Genomic DNA, 27,199 nt, shown 5'->3' with positions numbered 1-27,199 from the left:
ACGAAAATGATAACCAATCTAAATCAAGTAGGTACAGTAATTATAAAAGTAATAAATCCATCTATGTTATGAACATTAGCTGATGTAAAAGCACCTATGTTAATGTTGCCAGAGAGGACTGACATCACAGACTGTCATTCTCAAGAGAAAGCAGAAGTGGAAAGTGGGGGGCAATGTGTCTGAATTCTACTTCATAACATACCATTATTAATACCAACATCTAGTTCTGATGTCATATTAGCCAATCATTTAAAACTCTAAAAGAGATTTAGTGATAATAAAAATGAAATGGTGAGCTTTCTATAGCAGCATTAGCTACCATGCTTTCAATTTCTTTTTTTAAGAGCATAACAGCAAAAATCAATGCAACACATCAAGCAACTCTTGTGTACTAAGCAATAGACCTGAAAGGTGATAGGCAGTGTGGTACAGCAGAAAGAGCACTGACCTTGGAGTCATGGGGCCTGGTTTCTACTCTCTGGTGACCATGGTCAAATCACCAACTCCCTGGGCCTCATCTATGAATCTATGATGAGTTTCCTCATCTATAAAACAGGGTTGGTCTTCTAGGTTCCCTTCCAGCTCTAGGCTCAATGAACCTAAGAATAAAACATGGCCTCTACCCTTAGACGTGATAGTCTAACAAATATAAGACGTACAAGACAAGCTCTAGAGTGAAAAGTGAATGAGACAAATTATTATGTAATTCTTAGGATCTTGGGATCTCTTCTGAGTGAAGGAATTTTTTTTTAAATGAAATTTGAGCTGACTCTTTAAAGATAGATAAAATTTCAATTGGCAGGAGTATGGGATTGGCGTTAATTTTAAACTATGGCCATAGTTTTGGCAAAAATATGAAAAAGTGGGGCACTTACTGGAAATGACCTAGATCAGTTTGTCTGGAGCCAAACTTACTGATAATTATAAAAGTAAATCAATACTGATAACTCACTAATCTCAGAAGAACCAGCCCCCCATTAGAATATCAAGGAAAGTAAGGATGTAAATGAGAGTCAACAAATAATTCAAGAACAATTGATTAAGAAAGCTGAATTTAGCCATCAGGGAAATTTTCTACATGAAAGTATAGGGTTGGGGTTATTTTTAGACTTACCTCTCTTGTTAGGACAGCAAGGAAACAACCATTGGTAATTTCAGATGGTTCTAATTTGAAAAATTTATCAATAGATGAATGGATTTCTTCTGCAGAACACAGTGGAAGTACAGGAGGACTGAGCCTGCAGGAGATATTGAAAAAACAGTCCATAGTTAGAAGAACTTGAAATCTGAGGGGAAAATATGCTGCCAATAATAGTAATAAGCCATTGTTTTTTAAGGCTTACAAAGTACTTTTTTCATATAGGTCTTGAAAGGGAGGTAGCAAAGATATAGTTAAACCTGTTTTGCAGCTGAGAAAAATAAGATTCAAAGAGCCTGGTTCATAGTCACAAAGTAAATACCAAAACTAAAATCCAAACCCAGTTCTTCTGCCCCAAGTTGAACATTTTTTCAACTACATCATTCTACTCTTTCAACTAAATTTCCATTATAAAATAAAAATAATTTCATTATGTTTTATTGATTAAGCCAAAAGTCTAGTCTAAAAATTCCTACATGGTTTAAAAAAAGACTAAATTTTATCACACTTTACAACATTTTTGTAGCTTTTCATCTCTCAATATAAAAACTACCTTCTTTAACAAAATAATTACCAAAGGCAAAGATAAAGCACTAATATAAGAGTATAATTCAAGAATTCTTCCCTTCCTTCCTAGTCTCATTCTCAAAGCATATAATCTCAAAGGTAAATGTGGTTTAATAGCCACATTCTACTATAGTAGACATTTAAATAAGAAAGTGATTCTCTCACTTGATATCTGAGTATTCACCATGGGTTGAATATTTTTTTTACAAGAGATGTTACATTAAAAGATTGCAAATAGGGAAGTTTTAATCGGTGATAGGAAGCATGGCCTAATGACAAGAGATTGCATCTTGGAGTCAACACAATAGGTTAATCCAGGTGCCATCTCTGTGGCCACTGGCTCTAAGTTTGGGCAGTTACTTCATCAAATCAGTGCTCCAGACTTGCAGGTCTGCCTCGGCAGAGTTTTTCCTTGCATACAGAGCACCTGGCTCTACATATTGCTGGAATCACAAGGCTTTTATTGTTGTTTTAAATACTAAGACTTTTAAATAAAAGCTCCTATTTTTCTTATTTACATCTTTTTAAATATAAAAAATGGAACATTTGTAAACAATAATTACTTTAGTACCTGCCTTTAGGATTAGAATATTTAATAAGTCAAAGCAAATAATCTTTTGATTGAATCAAAATTTTGGTGCTAATACTTTTGTGCATTAAATTTTGAAAAGCAAATCAAATTCCAAATTTGTATTGGTGCTTTGCACTTCAATTTCCAGGCTTCAACTTCTTATCTGAAACTGAAGGGAACCATGTATGTGTGAGGGCATTGGTTGGACTAAAGGAGTATTCTGGAGTCTCTGAGAAAATTCAAATTGGTTGATTTCAATCTTCTTAGTAATGTATAAGGATGGGGAAACTTGGAGATTGGAGACTTGAGGGAAAAATGGTACTGGAACCAATCTTATATGGCAATATCATTAAGGGATGAATAAAAACATTCCTTCATCAGTATCAGTAAGTTTCAGGAATAAGAAAGGAAGGCAGATTTAAATGATGCCTTCCTCTTTACCAATACTATCACTATAGTCTTGATCCTAAATCTTCTCTGATACATCCCTTATTTTTCTTGTATTTCTTCACTTTTCACCTGCTTTTATTCATGCTATCAATATGTTCAGTTATTTTTCATCAAAAAAAAAAAAAAAAAAAAAAGACCTATTCTTAATCAAGCTGTGCTCAAGTGCTGATCTCATCCTCCTTGCTGCTAAAATTCCAGGAAAAAGAAGGCTCTATACTTGCTGATTTAAATTTATCTCCAACCTTAATTCTTCATAATCTGGTTTCCAACTTTCATCATTTTACTGAAAAGGCTCTCATTGCTACTGATGAACTCCTTATCACCCACTCAGATATTTCTTGTTCTCATTCTTGATTCCTCTGTGGCTTTTAACACTACATGCCATTCTACATTTCTTAATATCCTCTCTTCCAATGATGTCTTGTGAAGGAAGCATTCTCTTGTACCATCCTCCTACAACTCTGACAGATTTTTTCTTTGTTCTTCTTTTCACCTATCAAATGATTATCACCTGTACAACTTGGATCTCTTCTCTTTCTTGATGATTTTTTCTACTTCTCATCATTTCCAAATCTCTTCTCAGAGAGTATTTCAATTCCCTAATGGCTATCATTATTTTCATAATCCAATGACACCTCAAACTTGACATATACAAAATTTAAATCACCATCTTCCTTCCAAAATCTTTTTTTCTCTCAATTTCTCTGTTTATAGTACCACCATCCTTTTCATATCTCTGGTTTATAATTTTTAACTTTTCCCTTTTCCCCTCATCCTACCCATCCAGTTGCTAAGTCTTCTCTATTTTACTTTCATACTATTTCTGTATCCATCCTAGCCTTTCCATTTCCCCATTTCAGTAAATTCAGATGCTAATTTCTTGTCACCTCTAGACTATCCCCTCTCTTATTCAGCCTTTACATATCTGTTCTTAAGTAAACTTTATATCAACTGAATTATGAATTATATCAACTTTTCTGCTTAAGTCTCTAGTCATTCCTCATTGCCTATCAAATAAATTATAAACTTATAGTTGTCATTAAAGGAGGCCTCAGACTTACTCTAATCTACATTCTACACTATTCTACTTCCTAGTTATACTTCACTACTCTCTGTTTCCTATACTTATACTACCCTTTTCCATGTTTATGACTTCCTTGGAGTTATATTCCCATTCCCCTATTTCTACTCCATCTATTTCTGTTAAAGCCTTTCCCTCCTTTCTTTAAAGCTCAACTCAGATGCCAACTTAGGAAAAGATAATTTAATAATTATTGCAGTAACTGAAAATCATGAAAAAAGAAACCCAAATATGTCGAATACAGTATTTCAAGAAACCATAACTTAAAACTGACCAGATTTCTTAGATCCATAAAAACAAAGACAAAAAGAATCCACTGGTTACCTCCCAAAACCCCAGAATGAAAATTTCTACGAATAACATAACAAAAATCTAGAGTTGTGGGATCAAAAAAAAAAAAAAAACCCACTTCAAATAACCAAAAAGAAAACATTCAAAAACCAAGGAGCCACAGTTAGGAACACAACTGACTTTACAAAGAAGAGATTTTAAAATGAATATTCCAAAAGGTGAAAAAAGGATCTCTAAAGAAACAGAAGATTTTTCTATCATTCCTGAAAAAGCCAGATTTTAGGAAATAAAGGACTCAAGAAAAAAAAAATCAAAAAGATTACATACAGGCTTATTATTAGAAATTATATAAAAATGAATTGTTTACAAGCTTTTAAGAGGATAGGGAAAAAATTCTTAGGATATTGATGTTTTGAAGGGCCATAAAGAAGGATAAATAAGAAACATGTTCTGGAGGTAGTTTTGTTCAATTTTGGTAGTCACAGGAGAAGACAAATGGGAAGAAATAGAGGATTATGATGAGAAGAAAAAAAGAAGAAAAGGAAGGAAAACACCACTACAGATAATAAAAGTGCAAAAGGTAGAGAGTATTCAAAAAAGGGAGAATAAACATTACATAAATTTCACTTTTATCTGAATTGAATAAAGGAAGACAAATCACGAGAACACAGAGATTATGGTACAGGAAAACAAATTCAAAAGAGATATTTAAAGGAAAAATTAAAAGGAAATTGAAGCAAATGGAAGAGAAAAGAAACAACAGAACAGCAAAAGACCTCTTTATATATCAATCACAAATGTTAGGCAAAGTCCCTGTATTTTTTTTAAGCTGCCTCTTTACCTATAACGAAGGGTATGGGAGCAAAAAAAAAGCAAAAACACAAGAGGGGAAAATGGGATGAAATGCACAATTAGCAATCATAACTGTGAATGTAAATGTTAAGAAAATACCTAAAGAACAGAAAAATATAGCAAAATAGATTAGGAAACAGAATCCAACAGTATATTAGTTTACAAGAAATATACTTGAAATAAAGATTCACACAAGAATTCAAATAAAGGACTAGAGCAGAATATTATGCTTCAGTTAAAATTTTTAAAATAAACATATATCAATCATGATTTCCAACAAAGCTATAGTAAATGTAGGTACGATAAAAAGAAAAGCTAGTAACCACATTATGTAATTCAAGGCATCACAGATAGTACCTAATACGTGTACACCGAATAATATAGCATCTGAATACTTAAAGGAAAAATTAACTGAATTGTAGGAAGAAAGAAATACTAAGACTATAATAGCGGGGAACTTCATCGTACCTTTGTCAAAACTAGAAAAGTCTAATTAAAAGATAAATAAGAAAAAAGTTAAGGACCAGAATAGAATTTTAGATGTTGTAGAGATCTCTGATTCCTAAAAGGGAACAGAAAAGAAGCTGACATGATCATCAGCTATTTATAGCACCTTAAAAACAAAAAACTTGCTTGTGGTTTGAAGCATAAAAACCTCCCCCCAAAAGACAAAATAATACTAAACATGTCATTTACTATTCATAATGAATTTTAAAAATTGTATTTGACAAAGAATTTTTAAAGAATTAAAAATTAATTGAATACAAATGATTCTAAAAAACTTGTTAAGTAAAAGGAAAAAATTATAGGCATAATAGAAAATTTCATCAAAGAAAGTGATAATGATAATGAGACAAACAAAATGAATGGGATGATGTACCAATTCAATCCTTTGTGGGAAAATTTACATCTCTAAATGCTTTCAATCAACATAACAGAAAAAGGACAAATAAATGAATTGGACATACAACTGGGGAAAAAAAACACAACAAATGACGTACCTCCCAATTAAACAACAAAGATGACATTTTGGAGATTAAAGAAATTCTATTTATCAAAATTAATTTTAAGGAAAAGAGCAAAAACTAACTGAATTGTTAAAACCAGGAGCATTTAAAAAAAAATTTTGAACAGAAACAACACTAGCAAAATAGGTAACAACATATAAACACAGGTAAACAACTAACTAATGTGATCCTTAAAAGGAAAAAGAAAACTAAATTCTATAAAAAATGAAAAAGAATCAACAATTGAAAAGGGAAAAAAAAATATTTTACCTAGTTATATGCCAATAAAAGTTAAAGGAAATTGATGAATACTTTTAGAAATATACCAGATAATCAAAAGATTATTAAAATGACCCAATATCAAAAAAAGAAACAAAATATGCCATAAATTCTTTGAAAGAAAAAAAAAAAACTACAGGATTTACAAGTGAATCAAACATTCAATGAACAATTAATTATATTTTGCATAATCCTTTTGAAAAATAAGAAAGAACTTTTCCAATCTCTAGGATATAAATATGGTTTGGGTCCCTAAATAATAGAGATAAAAGTGGACAAAACCATAGAATGATATCTCTAATGAATATATATATGCAAAAAAAAAAGCTTAAATAACATATTAGGAAATAAACTACAACAAGTTTGAAATAGATACTATGACCCAGTTAGATTTATAAAAGGAATGCAGGGTTGTGATTGAATATAAGAAAGATTATACATATGATAAACCACATTAATAGCATATTAATGATCACTTGAAAACATCAGGAGAGTCTGAAAAAGCTTCTAACAAAAAACCACCAAGAGGTCTTTTCTGTAAAGGATAAAAGAAGGAATGTACCTTAAGACCACTAAAAGAAGGAATGTAAATTAAGACCACTATTATTTAATAGTGCTTAGAAATTCTAAGTATAAATATGGATATATGTTTCTGTGATTGCACACATATAATCTATGTCAGATCTCTTATTATCTTGGGGAGGGGAAGAGAAGGAGAAAAAATTTGGAATTCAATCAAAATTTGCAATCTTATAAAAAATTAATGCTCCCTATATGTAATTGGGAAAAAATACAATATACAAAAAAAGAAAAAAAAAATACTAAGTATAGCAGTAAAACATTTTAGAAAGATAAATTGAGAGAATAAACATAGGCAAAGTGGGAGGGGGAGAAATTACATTTTTCCAGAAATAAGAATCCTAAAGAGTTATCTAAAAATTAACAATAAATTCAACCAATTTGCCAGACATAAATTATCAGCATCTCTACATATTACCCAAAAAACTCAAAACTCAGCAAGAAAGGAAAGAAATTGCGTTCAAAATAAATACACCATGCATAAATAGTACACTATACTCTACTATACATACACAAGAGCTATATGAATGCAAGTATAAAGTATACTTTATAAACAGTACCCTCAATGAATTTACTTATACAGCTTTACACCAAACTACAAACTACAAGAGATTTTATTTATATAACTAGAATCATAAAATTCATCTAAAAACAAAAGATAAATAATTTCAAGGAAAATAATGGGAAAAAAGTGGTCAAGAAAGTGGCTTAGTAACAGATCTCAAACTAAAAGAGTGAAAACAGACAGAAAACATTAAAATCTGATAATGGTTAAAAATAAGAGTCACTCAGTGTAAAAAATTAGGCATATAACAAAGATGAAAAGAAATAAGGTAACATGTTCATTAAAACCAACCAGTAACCCAGTAACTAGAGGAAGGTCTTACTATTTGACAAAAACTGGAAGTAGTCTGGCAAAAACTAGGTATAAACTAGCATATTACACCAAATAAAGTCCAAATGGATATATCATACAGATATAATAGGGAAAATTATAAACTGACTATATAAATAAATAGAAAAATGAGGGGGAAGGAGAAAGGTGAGAAAAATTCATATAGAATCTACTATCTGCCAGATAGTATGCTATGCATTTTACAAATATCTCATTTGATCTTCACAACAATCTTGCAAGGTTGGTGCCATTATCCCCATTTTTAATATACATATATGGGGTCTGTAGATTTATTTAACATTATGTTCACTTGTTTCTTTTCTTCTCTCATGCCCAATTTGTTCTGACTGGTCTTTATTTTTTAACCAAATGATTTCTCCCTTATAGTTTGAAATCTGGTACCACCTTCTTTAACACTTTTAAAAATCTTTATTTTCTTGAAATTCTTAACCTTTTTGTTTTTCTAAATGAAATTTATTATAAATTATACCTATAGGCTAGAACGACAGGGAAAGATAATGCAGAATGTTGGAGGGGATGTGGGAAAACAGGGACACTGATACATTGTTGGTGGAATTGTAAATACATCCAGCCATTCTGGAGAGTTATTTGGAACTATGCTCAAAAAGTTATCAAACTGTGCATACATACCCTTTGACCCAGCAGTGCTACTACTGGGCTTATATCCCAAAGAGATATTAAAGAAGGGAAAGGGACCTGTATGTGCAAGAATGTTTGTGCCAGCCCTTTTTGTAGTGGCCAGAAACTGGAAGCTGAGTGGATGTCCATCAATTGGAGAATGGCTGAATAAATTGTGGTATATGAATATTATGGAATATTATTGTTCTGTAAGAAATGACCAGCAGGATGATTTCAGAAAGGCCTGGAGAGATTTACGAACTGATGCTGAGTGAAGTGAGCAGGACCAGGAGATCATTATATACGTCAACAACAATACTGTATGATGATCAATTCTGATGGATGAGGCCCTCTTCAACAATGAGATGAACCAAATCAGTTCCAATAGAACAGTAATGAACTAAACCAGCTACACCCAGCGAAAGAATTCTGGGAGATGACTATGAACTGCTACATAGAATTCGCAATCCCTCTAATTTTGTCTGCCTTCATTTTAGATTTCCTTCACAGGCTAATTGTACACAATTTCAAAGTCCAATTCTTTTTGTACAGCAAAACAACTGTTTGGACATGTATACATAAATTGTATTTAATTTATACTTTAACATATTTAACATGTATTGGTCAACCTGCCATCTGGGGGAGGGGATAGGGGGAAGGAGGGGAAAAGTTGGAATAAAAGGTTTGGCAATTGTCAATGTTGTAAAATTATGTATGCATATCTGGTAAATAAAAACTATTAAAAAAATTAGTCATGCTACAAAAAAATAAATAAATAAATTAGACCTATAAATTTATGGTTTTTTAAATTTGGAATGGCATTAAATAACTAATTTATATATGTAAGTTTATATATATATAAAGTTTTAAAGTTTTATATATATATATATATATAAAATAGTGTCTAAATCAATTTAGTTATTTAGTGCCATTCCAAACTAAAAAAAAAAAAAAACCTTTATCTTTATATATATATCTATATCTATCTATCTATCTATCTATATATGTATATATATATATACATATATAGATAGATAGATAGATAGATAGATATATGTGTGTGAAGAGAGACATATGAATGTCCATATCCTAATGTATCATAGGGGCAGCTAGGTTGCACAGTGGTTAGAGCACCACCCCTGAATTCAGGAGGACCAGAGTTCAAATCTGGTCTCAGACACTTAACACTTCCTAGCTGTGTGCAAGTCACTCAACCCCAGCCTCAAAAAAGAAAAAAAGACTCTAATGTATCATTATATGAATATATATATGGAATTGAATCAAATTTTGTAGAATAAGTTAATTATTCATAATTAGAATAATTCATAAATGGTCAAAGGACATGAATGGACAATTTCCAAAGAGGGAAATAACAAGCCATCAACAATTCGAAAAAATGCTCCCTAAAATCACTAATAATTATGAAAAATTAAAATGGAAGTAACTTTGAATATCTATCAAACATCTACCCAGCTTGGCAATGATGATTTTTTGAAAAAAGGAATATGACAAAGTGCTAGAGGATCTGCAAAAACACGGGAAGAAAAGGGAATAATCACTTATATAGCACCTACTATATCACATTCTGTGCTAAAAACTTTTTTTTTTTTTAAATAAAGAGATTCTCATTTGATCCTCACAATAACCCTGAAAGGGAGGTGCTATTCTTATCCCAATTATAGAGCAAACTGAGACAAAGAGAGGTTACTTGCTTGCCCCTGGTCACACAGCTAGTAAGTATCTCAGGCCATTTGCAGGTCTTCCTGACCAGGGTCCCAGTGCTCTCGCTACTGCACCACTTAGCTGCCCAAACGGACACACTAACACACTTTTGGGGCATCTGTCAGCTGGTCTAATCATTTTGGAACTATGCCCCCCAAATCACTAAAGTGCAAAGAGTGGGCTAAGTGAACAGCTTGAAAGTATGATCCACTGTTCAGATGTCAATCTTCATTCTTACTTTCGATTATATTAGGTTGCAGAGTTCTGTGAAGTTTTTGTGCATGTTATCTCTCTCATCTGCTTTTAACAGGACTGCTATTACAATGTAGCAGAAATACATATTGCAAGAACTTTTATGTAATACGTTTGGTCCTATTTGAAAAGAAAAACAACTAAATTGGGCCAGGGTAGTAGCAGAAAAGTTCAAAACTAGATTAAAACCAGACAAAACTTTGAAAGACTTAAGAACTCTGAAATAATGACCGGCCCTGGCTCCAGAGGAATGACCAGGGCACGTGGTATAGGCTCCCCTTGCTCTCATAGCCTCAGTCACAGTTGTCATTTGTCCTTCATTGTTGAAGAAGTAACAGACTAGACTATGTTTTGAGACACAGCCAATATGTAGTTTTCTTTGCTCAACTGCACTTATTTGTTACAGGGGAGGCATGCTTATATAAAGAAAAATTTCACAGATTCATGGTTTCAGATGCAATCCTCTTTTTCTGGTATTTTATATATGTAAATGTTAATATTTGTAGGAGTTTTCAAGTTCGGTTTTTTAAAGAAAGATTTTAAATATTATATCTAACAAAAATTTCTCAAACAGAATAGAATCCTATAAGCTTCTATAATGCAAATGAAACTTAGAGAATCTTCCAGTAGAACAACAAATGCAACTTAACAACATGAGAGTAACAGTGCCAAACTGATACAATGGAAAGAGCTCTAGAAAGAGGAATATCGTGGTGTCAGATCTAATCGGCTCTTAAGAGCCAGTTGTTAAATTTTCAATGTGAACATTTATACCTTGAAAATTAGCAAAGTATGACCAATCAAATCTTGATTTATTGTTTTATTCATTGTCTAGACTTCAAAAAGTAATGGAGAAAATTCAATAATGCAGATAAAACTTAAAAGTGTATCCTATGTACTTAAAAAAAAAAAAAGCTGGTCCTTAAACATTTAACAAAACACTGCTCCCGAGAAGATACAGTATTTTAGAGAATGAGTTATATAAGATATATCATTTAGTCCTTTTGAGTTCTCACAGAAGGTTCTAAAGCTGCTTTTATACAATTTACTATAAAAATCAGATTTTTACTTTATGAAGACACTAAATTACTCAGATAGATTAGAAGAATCCTTTTTCCCCCTTACCTATAAGGTTGTACTTTATTCCCTTCGACTCCAAGTTCCAGTGCTTTTTTAACAACAACTTCATTTTCTTCTGGACAAACTGAACATGTGCAGTAAACAATTGCTTGTGCTTTACTAACTGTATTTAATAGAAAAATGTGGTCACAGTTTATGTTAATAATCCTATACAAATCTGGTACAACTTAACATATCTTCATCTTCTTATATCTAGAATAGTAACATTGTCCTTAGTATCCTTTGATAATTGTTGATACGCTATTAAATTAAATTCAACAATATATTTTAAAGTACCCACTAAATATAATCAGATACCAAGCATCTATTCATTAACTCCTATGTGCCAGATACTATGGCAGAAACAGGAATTGGAAAAACAAATAACAAAACAATCCTTACCCTCAAGGAACTTTAAATGGACGGGATGTGTACACAGAAAATTAAATACAACATGTATACAAATCAATTTGAAGAAACACTAGCAGTTCAAGGGATTAGAAAAGGCTTCAGATAGGCATAGAATTTGAATCTGCAAAGGATAACTGAATCCATAAGAACTGATGAAGTTGTTCAGGAAATGGGATGGAGTGAGAAACTAAGATGAATAATAAAAATGATGATGAAATGATGAAAAACTCCTGTCCCCAAGGAGTTTATAATTTATCAGCAGGTTTGAGACAAGCACTAAACTATAATACAGGTAAATAGGAAGGTTGAGAGGAGCATGAGAGATTCCAAGAGTTTAGGATTAGGGAAGTCTTCAAGGAAGAAAATGGCACTTAATCAAGGCCTAATTAACTGAATATGAACTCAAATATTTTTCTAAGTGTAAGGATAGTAATAAACCTGAGTTGAGCCATATGTACCATCTTGCCTGATCCCCCTTAGAACCAACATGCATATTTTTAAAATGTTTTATGTAATAAAAATATCAATAAATATATGTAAACAAAATAAGTAATCAAATCCAAAATAAATCCATAATCTCTAATTTAGTCTCATTTTAAGGTAAGAAAAACAAACATAATAACAATCTGTTCTATGCCTTTTTCCTTAAGGTTTCGTTGGTATGAGGGTTTTTTCCTCCCATAATCGTAATCAGTATGTGTGATACAAATTTACCTCTAAGTAATACTTGGGCTGCATTACATAACTTTGATAGCTTTTTGCTGCCATTATTTTTGAGGTAATCTGTAAATTTTCTAATTTCTTCTTTAACCCAGGTATTATGCAATAAATTAATTTTAAATTCTATGTAGACACCTTTGTTGGAATGATCAATAAACATGACATTTATAATTATGTCTGTTTCTCTATGACTAAAAAAGAAATTTAAAAATAAATGTTCCATGTAGATTGAAAATAAGTGAACTTTCTTTCCTTTTTATATTAATTTTTCTTTTTATTATCTTATATATGGAATAAATTATCTCCATATGTCTGCTAAAACAATGTGTTGCTTAGAGGTAAAGATTTTAAAATGGGAAAAAAATTAATTAAAAAAGGAAATTGGTTTGATTACTTTATTAGAAAGAAATTTTTACAAAATTCTTTTCCTGTTTATACTGGAGGTCATGTCATTTACATTCTCTATTGCAAATGAGACATTGGCTTCTTTTACCATTTCTTGTTAAATTGTTATTCAATTTTTAAATGAAAATATCACTGGTCTCATTTTATTAATTCTATCTGTAAGTCAATAAATACTAAAGATAATTCCAAATTTTTACATTAAACCTTGCATATCTCTAAAACTTAGCACCACCATCACCTTTGTAAAAGTCCTCCTCATAACCACATTGACCTGCCTTTTTTTTTTATAGTATCCCCTTAATTGCAAAAATCTAATTTCTTCTCTTTTTGCCTGTTATTCTTTTTTCAACCCAAATTATATAATTCAATAATGTAGCCAAGATTAATAGTATTATAATGTAAGGAATTATCTTATACAGACTCGTGATATTGTGATAAAAAGTTAATCACAGCTGAAAAGTATGTATTGTTCTAAAAACTCTTTAAGCTCTCTCTTAGTTCCAAAGACTTTTTTAGGAATGTAATTTTTTTGCTCCAGGAATTTTTTATACTTCTCTTGTTTTTTAAATGTCCTTTAAATGTACTTAGGTATGCTTCTTTCTGGAAGTCGAGAATTTTGTTTCTCCCCGCCATTGTTCTGAAGTCTACTATATGATACACAAATTTAATTTCTCTGTCAGGGATTATATGGATTCTGTCTCTCTGCAGAATGCTGCTCAATGTCGAGGCTTTTTTATGGTTCTAATAAGTTTTATCATGTAATTTCCAAAAATACAACAATCAATTTTTTTTAACAATTTCTGGACTCCACTTATTCTAAGGTTTCCTTTCCAGTAAATCTATCACTTTGAAATCCTCTCAATCTTTTTAAAATTATTTGGAACTTGTTTCAACTATTATCTGCCATTTAGTTTCCATTGTAGTCATCATTTATTTATTCACTAGTATTTTCAGATTCACTTGCTTTTTTATTATACACTTTGCAGAGTTCTGTCATAATCTTACCACATTTTAGCTACACTGCTTTTACTTGAATTTTGCCCATTTTGGGGGTCCTTTTAGGTCCATATTCAGCTCTATTTTTAATTTTTATTATTTTACAGAGATGTTTTCAGTTCTTCCTTTAGTTCCTTTGGAACATCTGTTTCAAGTCAGGATTGGGATTTGTGGAGTGTGCTTTGCTTCTGATGCCTTTTTTTAAAAATTGTTTCAATGTCCCTTTCTCATCAATCTGCTCCCCCCCCCCAACGCTGGGGGCTTAAGTGACTTGCCCAGGGTCACACAGCTAGGAAGTGTTAAGTGTCTAAGCCCATATTTGAACTCGGGTCCTCCTGAATTCAAGGCTGGTGCTCTATCCATTGTTCCATCTAGCTGCCTCCTCAATGTCCCTTTCTTTTGCCATTTTGCCTTCTTATTCTTTTACAGGATACACAATCTTTTGAGGTCCATGTTCCTTAAGCCTTTTACATAAGCCTTCTAATACACTTTATATGGAGATATGATCTCTAGTTTGTCTGCTTTTTGGAAAAATTAGCCTGTTCTTCTGGCAATTCTTGGTTCACCTACTGCTGAGGTCTAGTAGATTCTTAAGTATAACCGTAGCATGTTATATGATCCTAACTATTTGGTACTTTGAACATTCTTTGGCAATGCCCTTTTTTTAGGACAAGGTTGTAAACTGATCTTTTTCAATCCAGTGGCCACTGTTCTAAGTTTTCCAAATTTGTTGCCATATTGAGTACAGAGCTGCCTCTGAGTCCTGAGGTGAATGGTTTCAAAGTATTTAATTAATCTGATTTGGATGTTGAGAGTCTGGTGATGTCCATGTCAATCAGCAAGTTACCTTGACAAAAACTTTATCATTCTCTGTCCTGCTTCGTTTTGTACTTCACTTTGCACTTTACACTTTTGCTTATTATTACTGATTACTTTTTGATTTCCTGGTTTAGCATTCCAATCCCATTAAGATGGATGTGGCATTTGTGTGTGTGTGTGTGTGTGTGTGTGTGTGTGTGTGTTATTTGTAGATGATGTTGTAAAGCTTCATAGAAATGATGAACTTTGGCCTTTTCAGCATCAATGGTTGGAGCACAGACTTGTATTACTGTGATGGTGAATAGTATGCCTTGGATTTACACAAAATCATTCTTTTGTTTTTGAGCTCATACCCAGTATTGCTTTTCTCACCCTTTTATTGACTCTCAGAGCTATTTCATTTCTTCTAAAGGATTATTCTTGCCCATTCCTGCCCATTTGACTTCACTAATTCCCAGGATGTTGATATTTAAACTTTCCATCTTCTGTTTGTCACATCTAGCTTGCCTTGATTCATAGAGATCACATTCCAAATTTCCCTGCAGTACCAGTCTTTGCAGCATTAGACTTTCCTTTCAGCTTTGGCTCAGTTGCTTCATAAGTACTGGAGCTACTTGGAGTTGTCCCCTCTGGTGAGGAAATTCCCTTTCCTACCACAGATCAATTAGTACCTTCTCTGCCATTTACAATCAGAGTGCTGCCTCACAGTCCTGAGAGACTCAAACAGAAACAGATCCCAGTCCCTACAGGCTGAAGTTAGACATTGTCTCTTATTTTGCTAAACATCACCCCCCCAAAAAAAAATTTTTTTAATCTGGTTCAGGATGCACATTAGCCTACAGGACTGAGTTTTTGAGTAACTTAAGAGTCACACAACTAGGATATGTCAGAGACGAGGTCTTTTATTGGCAGGTCTTACTGGTTTCAAGACCAACTCTCATCCATTACCAAACAGTGTTTTTCTCTGCTTAGAAATGCATTTAGTGCTTTGGCCTATGCCTTAATTCTGAAGTTTGAAAACTTAACTATAATTTGCTCTTATTTATTCTTCCTACCCCCTCTTTGATAAATAATAGTTAAGTGGAACAAATGTATAATCAGCTAATGGTTTCATTTAAATCTAGAATTTGATAATTATTTAGAGTAGGAAGTTAAACTCAAAGACTAAAAATCCAAAAATAAAATGATCTGGTGATAGGATAGTAGTCAGAACTTTTTACTGCTCACCAAAATTACAATAACATTGCATTTATATGGCGATAACTCTTACAACAACCTAATCCCATTAAAGGTACCCTAAACCTAGAAACAAACAAAGACAAGGGCTATAAAGCAAACAAAATAGTTTCTAAATTTCCCTACACTAAACCATGTAATTTGTTACTTATGATCAATCTTTGATGTACTTTTGAATATATTCATTTTAGCATATTTGTTTATTTTAACAAAATTAACTTCCTAGAAGATTCAAAACAGAAAACTAGACAGAGGATATAGTAGAAAAAAGAAATTTTTAGAAATGGGCACAAAACCTGCAAAAGAAGCAAGAGCTCATCACAAACATAATAGTTATTATTATAGTACAAAAAATTGATGTTTCATCATGAGGAATCCTTAAAGAGGAGATAAACCTCTATTAAAGTATTCTATGTTTTAAAAGGTAGGTTTCTTTATATACATAAGTATATGTACAAATACATATATCTGCATCTGTACATATGTAATTACATTTTAGAAGATTTTTATCAAAATGTTTCAATATAAAATTTGGCATTCAAAGAGAAGTTCAAAAGTTAGGAAAAATCACTTATGTAGAACACCTTGATGATATGGATAAATGAGGTACTGGATATAAGGTAATAAGATATATATTTGGAGGCAGAACATGATTGAAATGAAAGCTAACTTACATTGCATTGCATGTTTCAGTTGTTCATATTGGTGTTCAGCAAGAACATGAAGTTTATCTTTTGGAATAGAGCCTTGAGAGTGATCTTTAAGCAAGTCTGCATCTAAATAGGAAAAGGAAACAATGCATCTATGCATTTTACACATTAACAGCATTTAATTATAATTATTTCTACTACAATTTAGAGTGGTTTGGGGGGAGAATATATGACCAAAATTAAATTGTGTTTAATTCCCCAGTTAATGTTTTCCTTTGAGATTCTAAGAAATAACTCTAAGCAAACAATATAAAAATAGCAACTACATAAACAGCATTTTGTGGTTTTAAGAGTGCCTCCCATCCATTAAGGTGGAACATGGTCCTTACAACTATGTCACTGTCTCCATGTCATAGTCTCTGAAGCTCAGAGATAAAACATCCTGCTCTGGAGACCTTGGGTCTAGCTTCAGTTCCTTCCTTAAACATGGAACACATGCACATCTGTGCCTGCCCTCCTCCTTCAGGAGGCATGCTAATATTTTCTGCATTGTTTCAACATCCTAGCATAAAGGAAAAAGAACTAGGGCTGAGGTAGGGGACAGAGGGGGTGTATTATTGGTACGACCTTGGATGTTTAAGCAATCAACAATCACTTTTTCCTTCCCAAAATTCGATTTTTCCATCTGAGTAGTTTCCTACATTCTAATTCTATGTAACAGCAAAGGAGCAGACATTTCCTTTAACTATATATCGTCTACTGACTCAATTATATTCCTAAACAATAAAACATTTTCATCAATGAATAGCTTAAAGTAATTAAAAGAGAATTTTCCCAATTATCCTAAAGATAAACTTCACATGGATCTCAAGGGAGCATACAGAATGCCCATCATAACCTTTTGCTTTTGATACACAATTTGTCTAATTCTTTTTTCAGTCATATGTTACTGTTAAGTCTTTTTTCATCATATCCAATTCTCTGTGATGCCATTTGGGTTTACTTGGCAAGGATATTGGAGTTACGATTTGCCTCTCCAGCTCATTTTACAGATGAGGAAACTGAAGCAAACAGAGTTAACTGACTGCCCAGTGTTACATAGTCAGTAAGGCTGGATTTGAGTTCACAAAAAATGAGTCTTCCTGACTCCAAGCCCCACAGTCTGTGCACTATGACGCTCCCTAACTGCTCTATATTTCTAGTTATATATTTCTCTGATAACATATTTCATACCATGTATCAGTACTGACTTTTTAAGGACCTGTTTCTTTAATTCTTTGAAACTATACATACCTCACCGTTAACAGATCAACTATGAGTTTTCCTTTCAATGGAATTATCATAATCTGAATTATAGGAATTCTTTATTCATAACTCCTTGGTTTTTTCTGCGTGGATAATCAGGCCAAATTATTTTGAGTGATTATAGATCTCATTTAAGGGGCTCTGTAATGTTTTGGGGTTTGATGAAGTTAGCACCAAATACCATTAGCAAATATGAACAAATTAAGAACCTCCTCTTGCTAGGCAATACATCTTTCATTTGTGTTCTCCTTGATCTCTTTCATGACAATGGCAAATACATACATCTTCCTTGAGTTATGTGTGTGACTTAATAATCAAGGGTAATTATCTATGCTATTACATTTGTCAAGGAATCTCGTAAAGTCTTAACAAGTACATGTGAGATGCTTTATTGATAGAAACCTTGAAGATAACATCTTGTTCCACCAAATTAAATTTTTTTAATAGTCAAAATAAGCAACACAGTAAAATCATGTTATATGTACCTTTCAGTCAATGTTGTGACTATAAACATATGGTCTACTGTAGAATACTACTTTCAAAAACCTGCAACATTTTTCTCATACCTTCATTAAGGACGCCATTGACATGTATAATTTATACTCATAGAAATATGGAATTATGAGAGTATACATATATCAGTTATTATTTGTATGTAAATCACTCCCACACAATTATGTCACTTCCAGCAAAGCAAAAAAAAAAAAAAATCCTATGTATTCTTAGGGGGAAAAAAATTTATGTTTTATTCAGTGCATTTCTATTTTCTCATGTGGAATATTAAGGACTGTGATAGAGCTTTTCCATGTTTTCTCTGTTTACTATTTTCTTTTCAAAATCAGCCTTAAATTCTCCAAGGATAATAAGGTTTAATTGGGTATCTAAACAAGCTTTCAATAAACTTGCTTCTTTCTATCATTTCTCATTATTTTATGAGATTATAAATTGCTTATAACTTTCTCTCATGTCCATTAAGATACAAGAACTAAAGATGGGGAAGATAATAAGTATTGAAATACTACCTTGCACCAGGCATCATGCTAAAGACAATTACCTTCATTCTCATTTAAAATAAATTCTATTGGATTGCTAACACCCAATCCAGAACAGCGAGGCAGTAGAAGTATAACTTTAACTTTCTGTAATCTTTGATCTTTTGCTTCTATGTCTATAAAATTTTCATTTAATACCTCAATGTCTGAAAAAAAGGAAAAAATATAAAGAAAAATGGTTATAAAAGCATTGCTTTAAAAAAAATGCCCATTATCACCACTATTACTCAATATTGTTACTATAGCAATGAGAAGAAAAAATTGAAACTGAAGGAATGAGAATTATTACTAACAAAGTCTAGCAAGAAGAGATAGAAAAATTCCATTTAAATAACTACAGGCAATATAAAATATTTGAGAGTCTATTTGCCAAGATAAAAAAAAAAAAAAAAACAGGAATCATTTGAACACAATTACAAAATACTTTTCATAGAAAGTCAGATCTAAACAATTGGAAATATATCAATTGCTTATAGGTAAATCAGCGCAATAAAGTAAAAATGACAATTCTACCAGTAACATATCAAATTACCAAAAGTTATTTTATAGAGCTAGAAAAAAATAATAACAAAATTCACCTGGAAAGGTCAAGAATATCAAAGAATTGATGAAAAAAATGAAGATACCAGATCTCAACTTGTATGATAAACCAATAATCATCAAAACAATCTGGTACTGGACAAGAAATAGAATGGTGGATAAATAGAATAGATTAGGTCCCCAATTCACAGTAGTAAATAACTATATTAATCTAGTGTATGACAAACCCAAAGACCCAAGCATTGGGAACAAGAATTCACTATCTGACCAAAAACTTAAAAAACAGTATGGTAGAAACTAGGTATTAACCAATACCTTATGCTATCTACTAAATAAAGTCAAAATGGCTACACAATTTAGACATAGGATGATACCACAAACAAATTAGGAGAAAAAGAAATAGTGTACCTGTCAGATCTGTGGAGAAGGGAAGAATCTATGATCAATAAGAGATAGAGAACATTACGAAATGAAAAATTTTGATATTAAATTTAAAATGTTTTACATACACAAAATCAATGCAGCCAAGCTTAGAAAGAAAGCTGAGGAAAATACTTTCATAGCAAGTATCTCTGATAAAAGCTTTATTTCTCAAACACAGAGAACTAAGTTAAATTTATAAGAATACAAGGCATTCCCCAACTGCTAAATGGTCAAAGGATCTGAACAGAAGGAGAAATCAAATCTATCTATAGTCACTATTGCTCCAAATCACTATTAAGACTAATATGTACAAAAATATTTATAGCAGCTCTTTTTATGGTGGAAAAGAATTGGAAATTGAAGGATATCCATCAGTTGGGTAATGGCTGAACAAGTTGTGGTATGTAATACTAATGAATAATCAACTGTCAATGATTTAGCTAATCTCAGAAATACAATAATCCAAGACAATTTCAAAGAATTTATGATGAAAACGTTATCCACATACAGGGAAAAATCTGATGGAGTCTGAAGTATACTATTTTTCACTTTTTTTTTTTTTTACTTGTTTTTTTTTCCTCTTTTTACAACATGACAAATATGGAAACAGATTTAGTATGACTGCATGGGTATAACCTATATCAAATTGCTTATTATCTCAGAAAGGATTAAGAAAAGGAGAGAATTTGGAACTCAAAATTTTTAAAAATGAATTGAAAAATTGTTTTTACATATAACTTGGGGAAAATGAAGTATTATTCAAAAAGACAATGCTAAAGAATAAAATAATAGGATACAATTGTGCCCATTAACTACTAATTTTTTAATCTACCAAATCTTTATTTTAACATTGTTAAAATAAATTAAGAGATTAAGACCAAACTTGAATTTTGAAGGAAAAGTAGGACTTAGGTTCAAATCAATTCTACAAATATTTTTAAGCACACTGTATAAAAGGCATAGAGATAAGAGAGAAAAGGGTAAGATAAAGATATATAACAAGCAGAAAAAAATCACATGAACTGACATGAAAATACATGGAATTTGTTGAATAAATTAAAGTTACATACAGGAGATGAATAGATGTGCTTGACTATAGTCTTAAGTAGAGTTGAGAAAGTTGGAGATAGGTCAGGGATGTATAGTTTGGACATATCTTTTTAAGAGGACATTTGAGGAGGATATAATAGCAGTCTTCAAGTAAGGGAATGGTTATCATGTGGAAAAGTTATTAGATTTACTTTTTGGCACCCTATAGCAAAAGTAGAGGTAACATGTGAATGTTTCAGAATGGCAAATGTGGAGCAATACATTTTTTAAAAACTTATTAATTAAAGCAACATGAAACTTAAACATGCTTTTTAGGAGGTAGTAGATCAAATAAAGTCTGAATGATCCATTATCAGATATATTGTAAAATGGATTTTTGGAGGAATTGAATTGGACTAGATGGCTACTAAATCCCTTCCAATTCTGAAATTAATTTTTTTTATATTTAGAATAATGTTTTTCCCTAATTACATGTAAAATTTAACATTCTTTTTTAAAATGTTGAGTTACAAATTCTCTCTCTCCCTGCCTTTGCCTCCTACTGAGACACTAAGCAATTTGATATAGGTTTTACAGATGCAATCATGTAAAGCATTTCAATTTCCATATTAGTCATATGAAAGAAAATATAAAAAAACACCATAAGAAAAACAAAGTTAAAAATAGTATAGTACAATCTGCATTCAGAACTCTTATCAGTTCTTTCTCTAGTGCTGGAAAGCACTTCTTATAATGAACTCACTTATAAAATCACTGTATTGCTAAGAATAGTTGTCATTCCCAGCTGATCATTGTACAATATTGCTGTTACTGTGTACAATGTTCTGTTTTTGCTCCCTTCACTCTACATCAGTTCATGTAAGTTTTTCCAGGTTTTTATGACATCATCCTGGCTCATCATTACTTATAGAACAACATTATTCCAATTATAATCATATACCACAACTTCTTTAGCCATTCCTCAAATTGATGAACATCTCCACAATTTCCAATTCTTTGTCTCCACAAAAAGAGCTGCTACAAATAGTTTTGTGCAAATAGATTACTACTCCTCTCCCCCAGCCTTTAAAAAAAAAAAAAAAAAAAAAATTTGGGATACAGATCTAGTGATGGTGTTGCTAGATCAAAGAATGAGCACAGTTTTATATTTCTTTGGGCATAGTTCCAAATTGCTCTTCCAGAATGGATGGATTAACTCACAACTCCACCAACAATACATTAGTACTGTTTTCCCATGTTTCCTCCAACATTTATCATTTTCCTCTTGTTATATTTATCATTCTGATTGGTGTGAGGTGTTATCTCAGACCAACTCTGAAGTTCTTTTGAGTCTCTAAATTCATTCTATGGGCCATGGAAAGTTAGTTATTAAAAACTTTTTGAGCACGTAGTGATATTTGAAAAGCATTTTAAGGAGATTAAGTGTAAAATTAAGCTTGATTTATCATTGTGCTGATTATAAAAACAGAGGTTGGCAAACTCTAGCCCACAGGTCAAATCAACCTTCATGCCTAGTTTTCTATAGCCTTTGAACTAAGAATAGTTTTTACTTTTTAATTAAGACCATAAAAAGCCTCCTAAATTAATGGACCATACAAAATAGGTAGAGGGCTTGAATTTTCCCCATAAGGTAACTTTGCCAATCCTGGTCTAGATTTAAGAAACTAATGGAGAAAATCTTAAATAATGCAGATTAAATTTAAAAGTGTGTTCTGTTTTGAAGACCTACTTTTTAAATATTTATTAACACATCCCTAGCTATACTCTTCTTTTACTTTCTCTAGGAAAGAAAATTCCTTTCTAATGATACAAGGTAATGTGGGGAAGTTTATATGAATCAATCCAGAAAGAAATAAGCAAAAACAAACCAATATAATCAATAATTAATAATCAATATATAAATAATGATAATATGAATACAGTATATAAGTAATGATTTCTGAAAGGAAAACAAATTCTGAATAAGTGAAAAAGCAATGATGGCTCTAGAGGATGTAGCTTCCTCCTCATAACAGAGAGGTGAGATAGTAACTACAGCAGGTCAAATTTGTATATATTGACAGATATGGTCACTGTACCTAATGTCTAATTGTTTTTGTGTGCTATAAAGAAATGGTCATTCTAAACTGAGAAAAGGAGTTTTTCTAGTCAAAATTGCTTTGATGTAAAATCAAAATGCAGCAATAAGACATTTTTAAATCCTCTAATCATTAATATAAAGGAAGGTATATGAAAGGGGAGTGATGCTCAAGCTCAGTGTTATATATAAAGAGGATCCAACAGAGAATCCCAGGTGAGAATGGATTCTCTATGGGTATTGAGATCTCCTAAATGTTGCTCATCAGATCCTTTAGAGATGACATGCTGTTTGGAACATATTCCAGAAGCCTGCAAGGCTATTAAATAGTATCTATAATTACCCAAAAGAAATGCCAGCCATTCAGGAAAAATTAAGTAATTAAAAATGCTACATATTATAAACAAGGAATTATAGACTTGCTTCAAGATGGCTGAGTGAAAAGAAGGAAACCTAAATCTATCACAATTACTCCAGCAAGGATGAAAAAATATCAGTCTCAGAAGTCCAGGGAAAAACTTGATTAAGTATATTTCCAGCCTAGACCCATACAAAGAGAAAGTCAGAAGGAATGACTTAGGGAAAGAGTCCAGTTAGAAAAGCCTGGCCTGTGACTTCAGATCATAGAAACTTCCCAGCTTAAAGATCAAATGGAACTAAATCATAATGTAGTCAAAGACTCCTGAATTCATAGCTATATTGTTCTGATCCTGAACATTTCAGATTCAAGAGTCTAAAGGTTTAAGATTAGGAGGCCATCAATCAGGATAGATCTGTGAGCAAACATCTCTAATAGATCAGGCTAGAACTAGAAATACTCCTAAAAGTCTTTGAAAACTACTGTTTTTGGGGCAACTAGGTGGCGCAGTGGATAGAGCACCAGCCTTGAATTCAGGAGGACCCGAGTTCAAATCTGGTCTCAGACACTTAACACTTCCTAGCCGTGTGACCCTGGGCAAGTCACTTAACCCCAGCCTCAGGGAAAAAAAAGAAAAAGAAAAAGAAATGATGGCTCAGGCTAAACAGAAACAGCAACAGTTTCTGTTTTGGCCAGAAACCCTCAGTCTTCCTCTCCTCTTTTAAAAAAACAGCAAACTACTCCAATATCTTTGCCAAGAAAACTCCAAATGGAATCACAAAGAGCCAGATGTGACTGTAAAACAAGTCGTCAACAACAACAACAAACAGAATGGGGAATCAGCAGAATAGAATAAGTACACAATAGTAAATAGCCATAATAACCAGTATTTGATAAACCGAAATATCAAGCTTTATAAGGACAAGAACTCATTATTAGAGGAAAATTACTGGAAAAAAACTGATAATCAGTTTGGCACTAGGCATAGACCAACATCTCATACTATATACTAAGATAAGGTCATAATGAGAACATAATATAGCCATAAAGGGCGATACCATAAATAATTTATGACCAAACAAAACCAGAGGATTACAAGAACTATAATGGAAATTTTTGATTCCAAGAAATTAAAAAGGTTTTGCATAAATAAAATCAATGCAGTCAAAGTTAGAAAAAAGGAAGTTGGTAAAAAAAAAAAAATTCTTTTACGGTAAGTTATCTCTGATAAATACCTCATTTCTCAACTATATAGTGAAATGACCAAATTTATTTTTATGAAAAGAGAATTTCTACAATTGATAAATAAACTGAAATAATTTTGACATAAATTGAATTGAAATAAAACCGAATTAAAATAAAACAGTTTTCAGAAAAAGAAATCAAAGCTAATACACTCATAAGGAAAAAACTGTTCTAAATACTGTTTAGAGAAAGGCAAATTAAATCAACTTTAAGGAACCATTTCACACCTCTAATACTAACTAATATGATAGAAAAGAAAAATAACAAATGCTGGAGAGGATGTGGAAAAATGCATACACTAATGCATTGTTGGTAGAATTATGACTTGGTCTAATTATTCCAAACAACAATTTGAAAGTATAACCAAAGGGTTATAAAACTATATGCTCTTTGGCCCTGAAATATCACTAAAAATTCTAAATCCCAGAGATACAAGAAAAAGAAATACATCTATATGTACCAAAATATCTGTAAGCACCTCTTTTTGTAGTGTCAAAGAATTGGAAATTGGGGTTGTCTATCAACTGGAGGAATGGCTAAACAAGTTGGAATGTTATTATCCTATATAAGAAATGATGAAGGGGATGATTTCAGAAAAGGCCAGGAAGATGTATGCATTGCTACAAAGGAAAATGAACAGCAATACTGCAAGCATCAGGAACATCAAAATCGTAATAACAATGAACTACTTTCATCAATACAGTGATCCAAGACAATTCTAAAGGACTCATGATGAAAAATACTATCTTACATCCAGAGAGAAAACTGATGAACTCTAAAGTACAAATTGAAGCATAATTTTTTTTTCCTTTTTTTGTGCAACATAAGTGATATTGAAATGTTTTCCATGCCTTCACACATATAATTGATCTTATATTGCTTGCTTTCTCAATGAGTGAGGGAAGAACTAAAAGGAGGACAATTAATGATTTTTACTGTTTTGATTTTCCAAAAGAGACCAGACTGAGCTCAGGGCAGCTCATGTTTGCTCCTAGGTCCAATGGCTGAACTTGATAAGCCACTGTATGTTTTCTGTGGCCCAGAGGACCAATGGTCAAACCTGATCAGACCACTATACAAATATAAATACAAATATAAATACAAATATAAATACAAATATAAATACAAAAAAAAAGGGACCTCTGTCCCTTGACTTGTGATTTTGTTTTTATAATTATGTGTATGCACGCAGGCACACACACACACATACACACACACACACAACTGGGTAAAGAAATACATTTCATCCAATAATGAATCTGGAGGGAAAGGGGAAGAGAGGGAAGAAGAGACGTCTTAGGTGAAGGGAGAGATTCATCCTAAACAAAACAAACTCTTCACCTGCAATGAGGAATCACCAAAGAAAAAGGCAGAACAGAAAACAGAAGGCTCTGCTCACAGGAAAGAAAGGAGCTGAGAGCGACAGCACCCGAAAACTCATCATCACAAGGACCAACTCTGATTCCAGAGACCTCATGATGAAATACGCTCTCCACCTCCCTAGAGGAAATTGACAAAGAGTAAAAGCTTAGAAGTCTATTTTCCAGATGTGCCCCACGTGGGAATTTGTTTTCTTTTACTACACATATTTGTTGGAAGGACATTTTATCCCATATATAGTTTTTATTTATCAGATATATGCATGGGCAATTTTACAACATTGACAATTGCCAAACCTTTTGTTCTAATTTTTCCTCTCCCCCCACCATGTATTGACCAATACATGTTAAATATGTTAAAGTATAAATTAAATACTATAATATATATATATCTACATGAATGACTGTTTTTATTTTTTCAAATGAGAAGGGAGAATTGTGATCAACTGAAAAAATAAACATATTTTTCTTTTTAAATTAAAGTGTAGACTAAATATAGTTAAGATTAAAAAGGAAATAGTTAAATGAAAAAAAAACTGCAGTAATAAGGCCTTCCAAGATATTAATATTTATTTCCAATATCATTATCTTATTTCCAAGATATATAAAGATCATTTAACCAATTGACAAATGCAGCAAAGGTTATAAAGAGACCGTTTTCAGAAGAAGAAATGCAAGCTATTGGTAGCCATGTTTAAAAAAAAAAAATGTTCCAAATCACTAATAATTAGAGAAATAAAAATTAAAGCAATTCTGAAGTTCTACCTAACATCCATCAGACTGGCAAATCTGACCTCAAAAAAAAGGGAAATGACAAGCACTTGGTGGCTGTTAACTTTTGTTAAATGCTCTTAACCTTCTCAATTTACAGATGAACAACCATGCACTGGAACATGAAGCAACTTATCTCAAGTCACTGATTCTAGATGTTGTGTCCTTTCCATTATAATATGTTCCCTTACATTTGGATCTCCAAAGTCTATTTCAGCTCTCAAATTCTATGATTCATTGAGGTTTTAATTTTTTATTTTTGTATTTGAGACAAAACAAACGTTATTTAGCATCACAAGAGATTTGTTAACTAAGTTGTT

General features: G+C 32.0%; 1 protein-coding gene across 7 annotated transcripts in view; it reads right to left on the bottom strand.

Annotated features, from left to right (window-relative positions):
- NSUN7 (NOP2/Sun RNA methyltransferase family member 7) overlaps positions 1-27,199 on the bottom strand; it is a 74,787-nt gene that overhangs the window by 11,519 nt on the left and 36,069 nt on the right. For 6 of the 7 annotated variants that reach the window (XR_012483247.1, XR_012483249.1, XM_074273740.1 and 3 more), the window contains 4 exons: positions 19,039-19,182; positions 16,704-16,805; positions 11,449-11,566; positions 1,115-1,238 (listed from right to left, as the gene is read on the bottom strand). Coding sequence is in view for 5 of the 7 variants with exons in the window: in XM_074273740.1 (XP_074129841.1) it covers positions 1,115-1,238; positions 11,449-11,566; positions 16,704-16,805; positions 19,039-19,182 (488 nt within the window). In the remaining 2 variants the exon portion in view is untranslated. Of the gene's footprint in view, positions 1-462; positions 600-1,114; positions 1,239-11,448; positions 11,567-16,703; positions 16,806-19,038; positions 19,183-27,199 lie in introns of those variants that run through there. The other variant, XM_074273742.1, reaches the window with a different exon arrangement.

The sequence above is a fragment of the Sminthopsis crassicaudata genome, chromosome 6 (genome assembly GCF_048593235.1).
Source record: "Sminthopsis crassicaudata isolate SCR6 chromosome 6, ASM4859323v1, whole genome shotgun sequence".
NCBI classification, from domain to species: Eukaryota; Metazoa; Chordata; class Mammalia; order Dasyuromorphia; family Dasyuridae; genus Sminthopsis; species Sminthopsis crassicaudata.
This window is presented reverse-complemented; position numbering and strand designations above follow the sequence as displayed.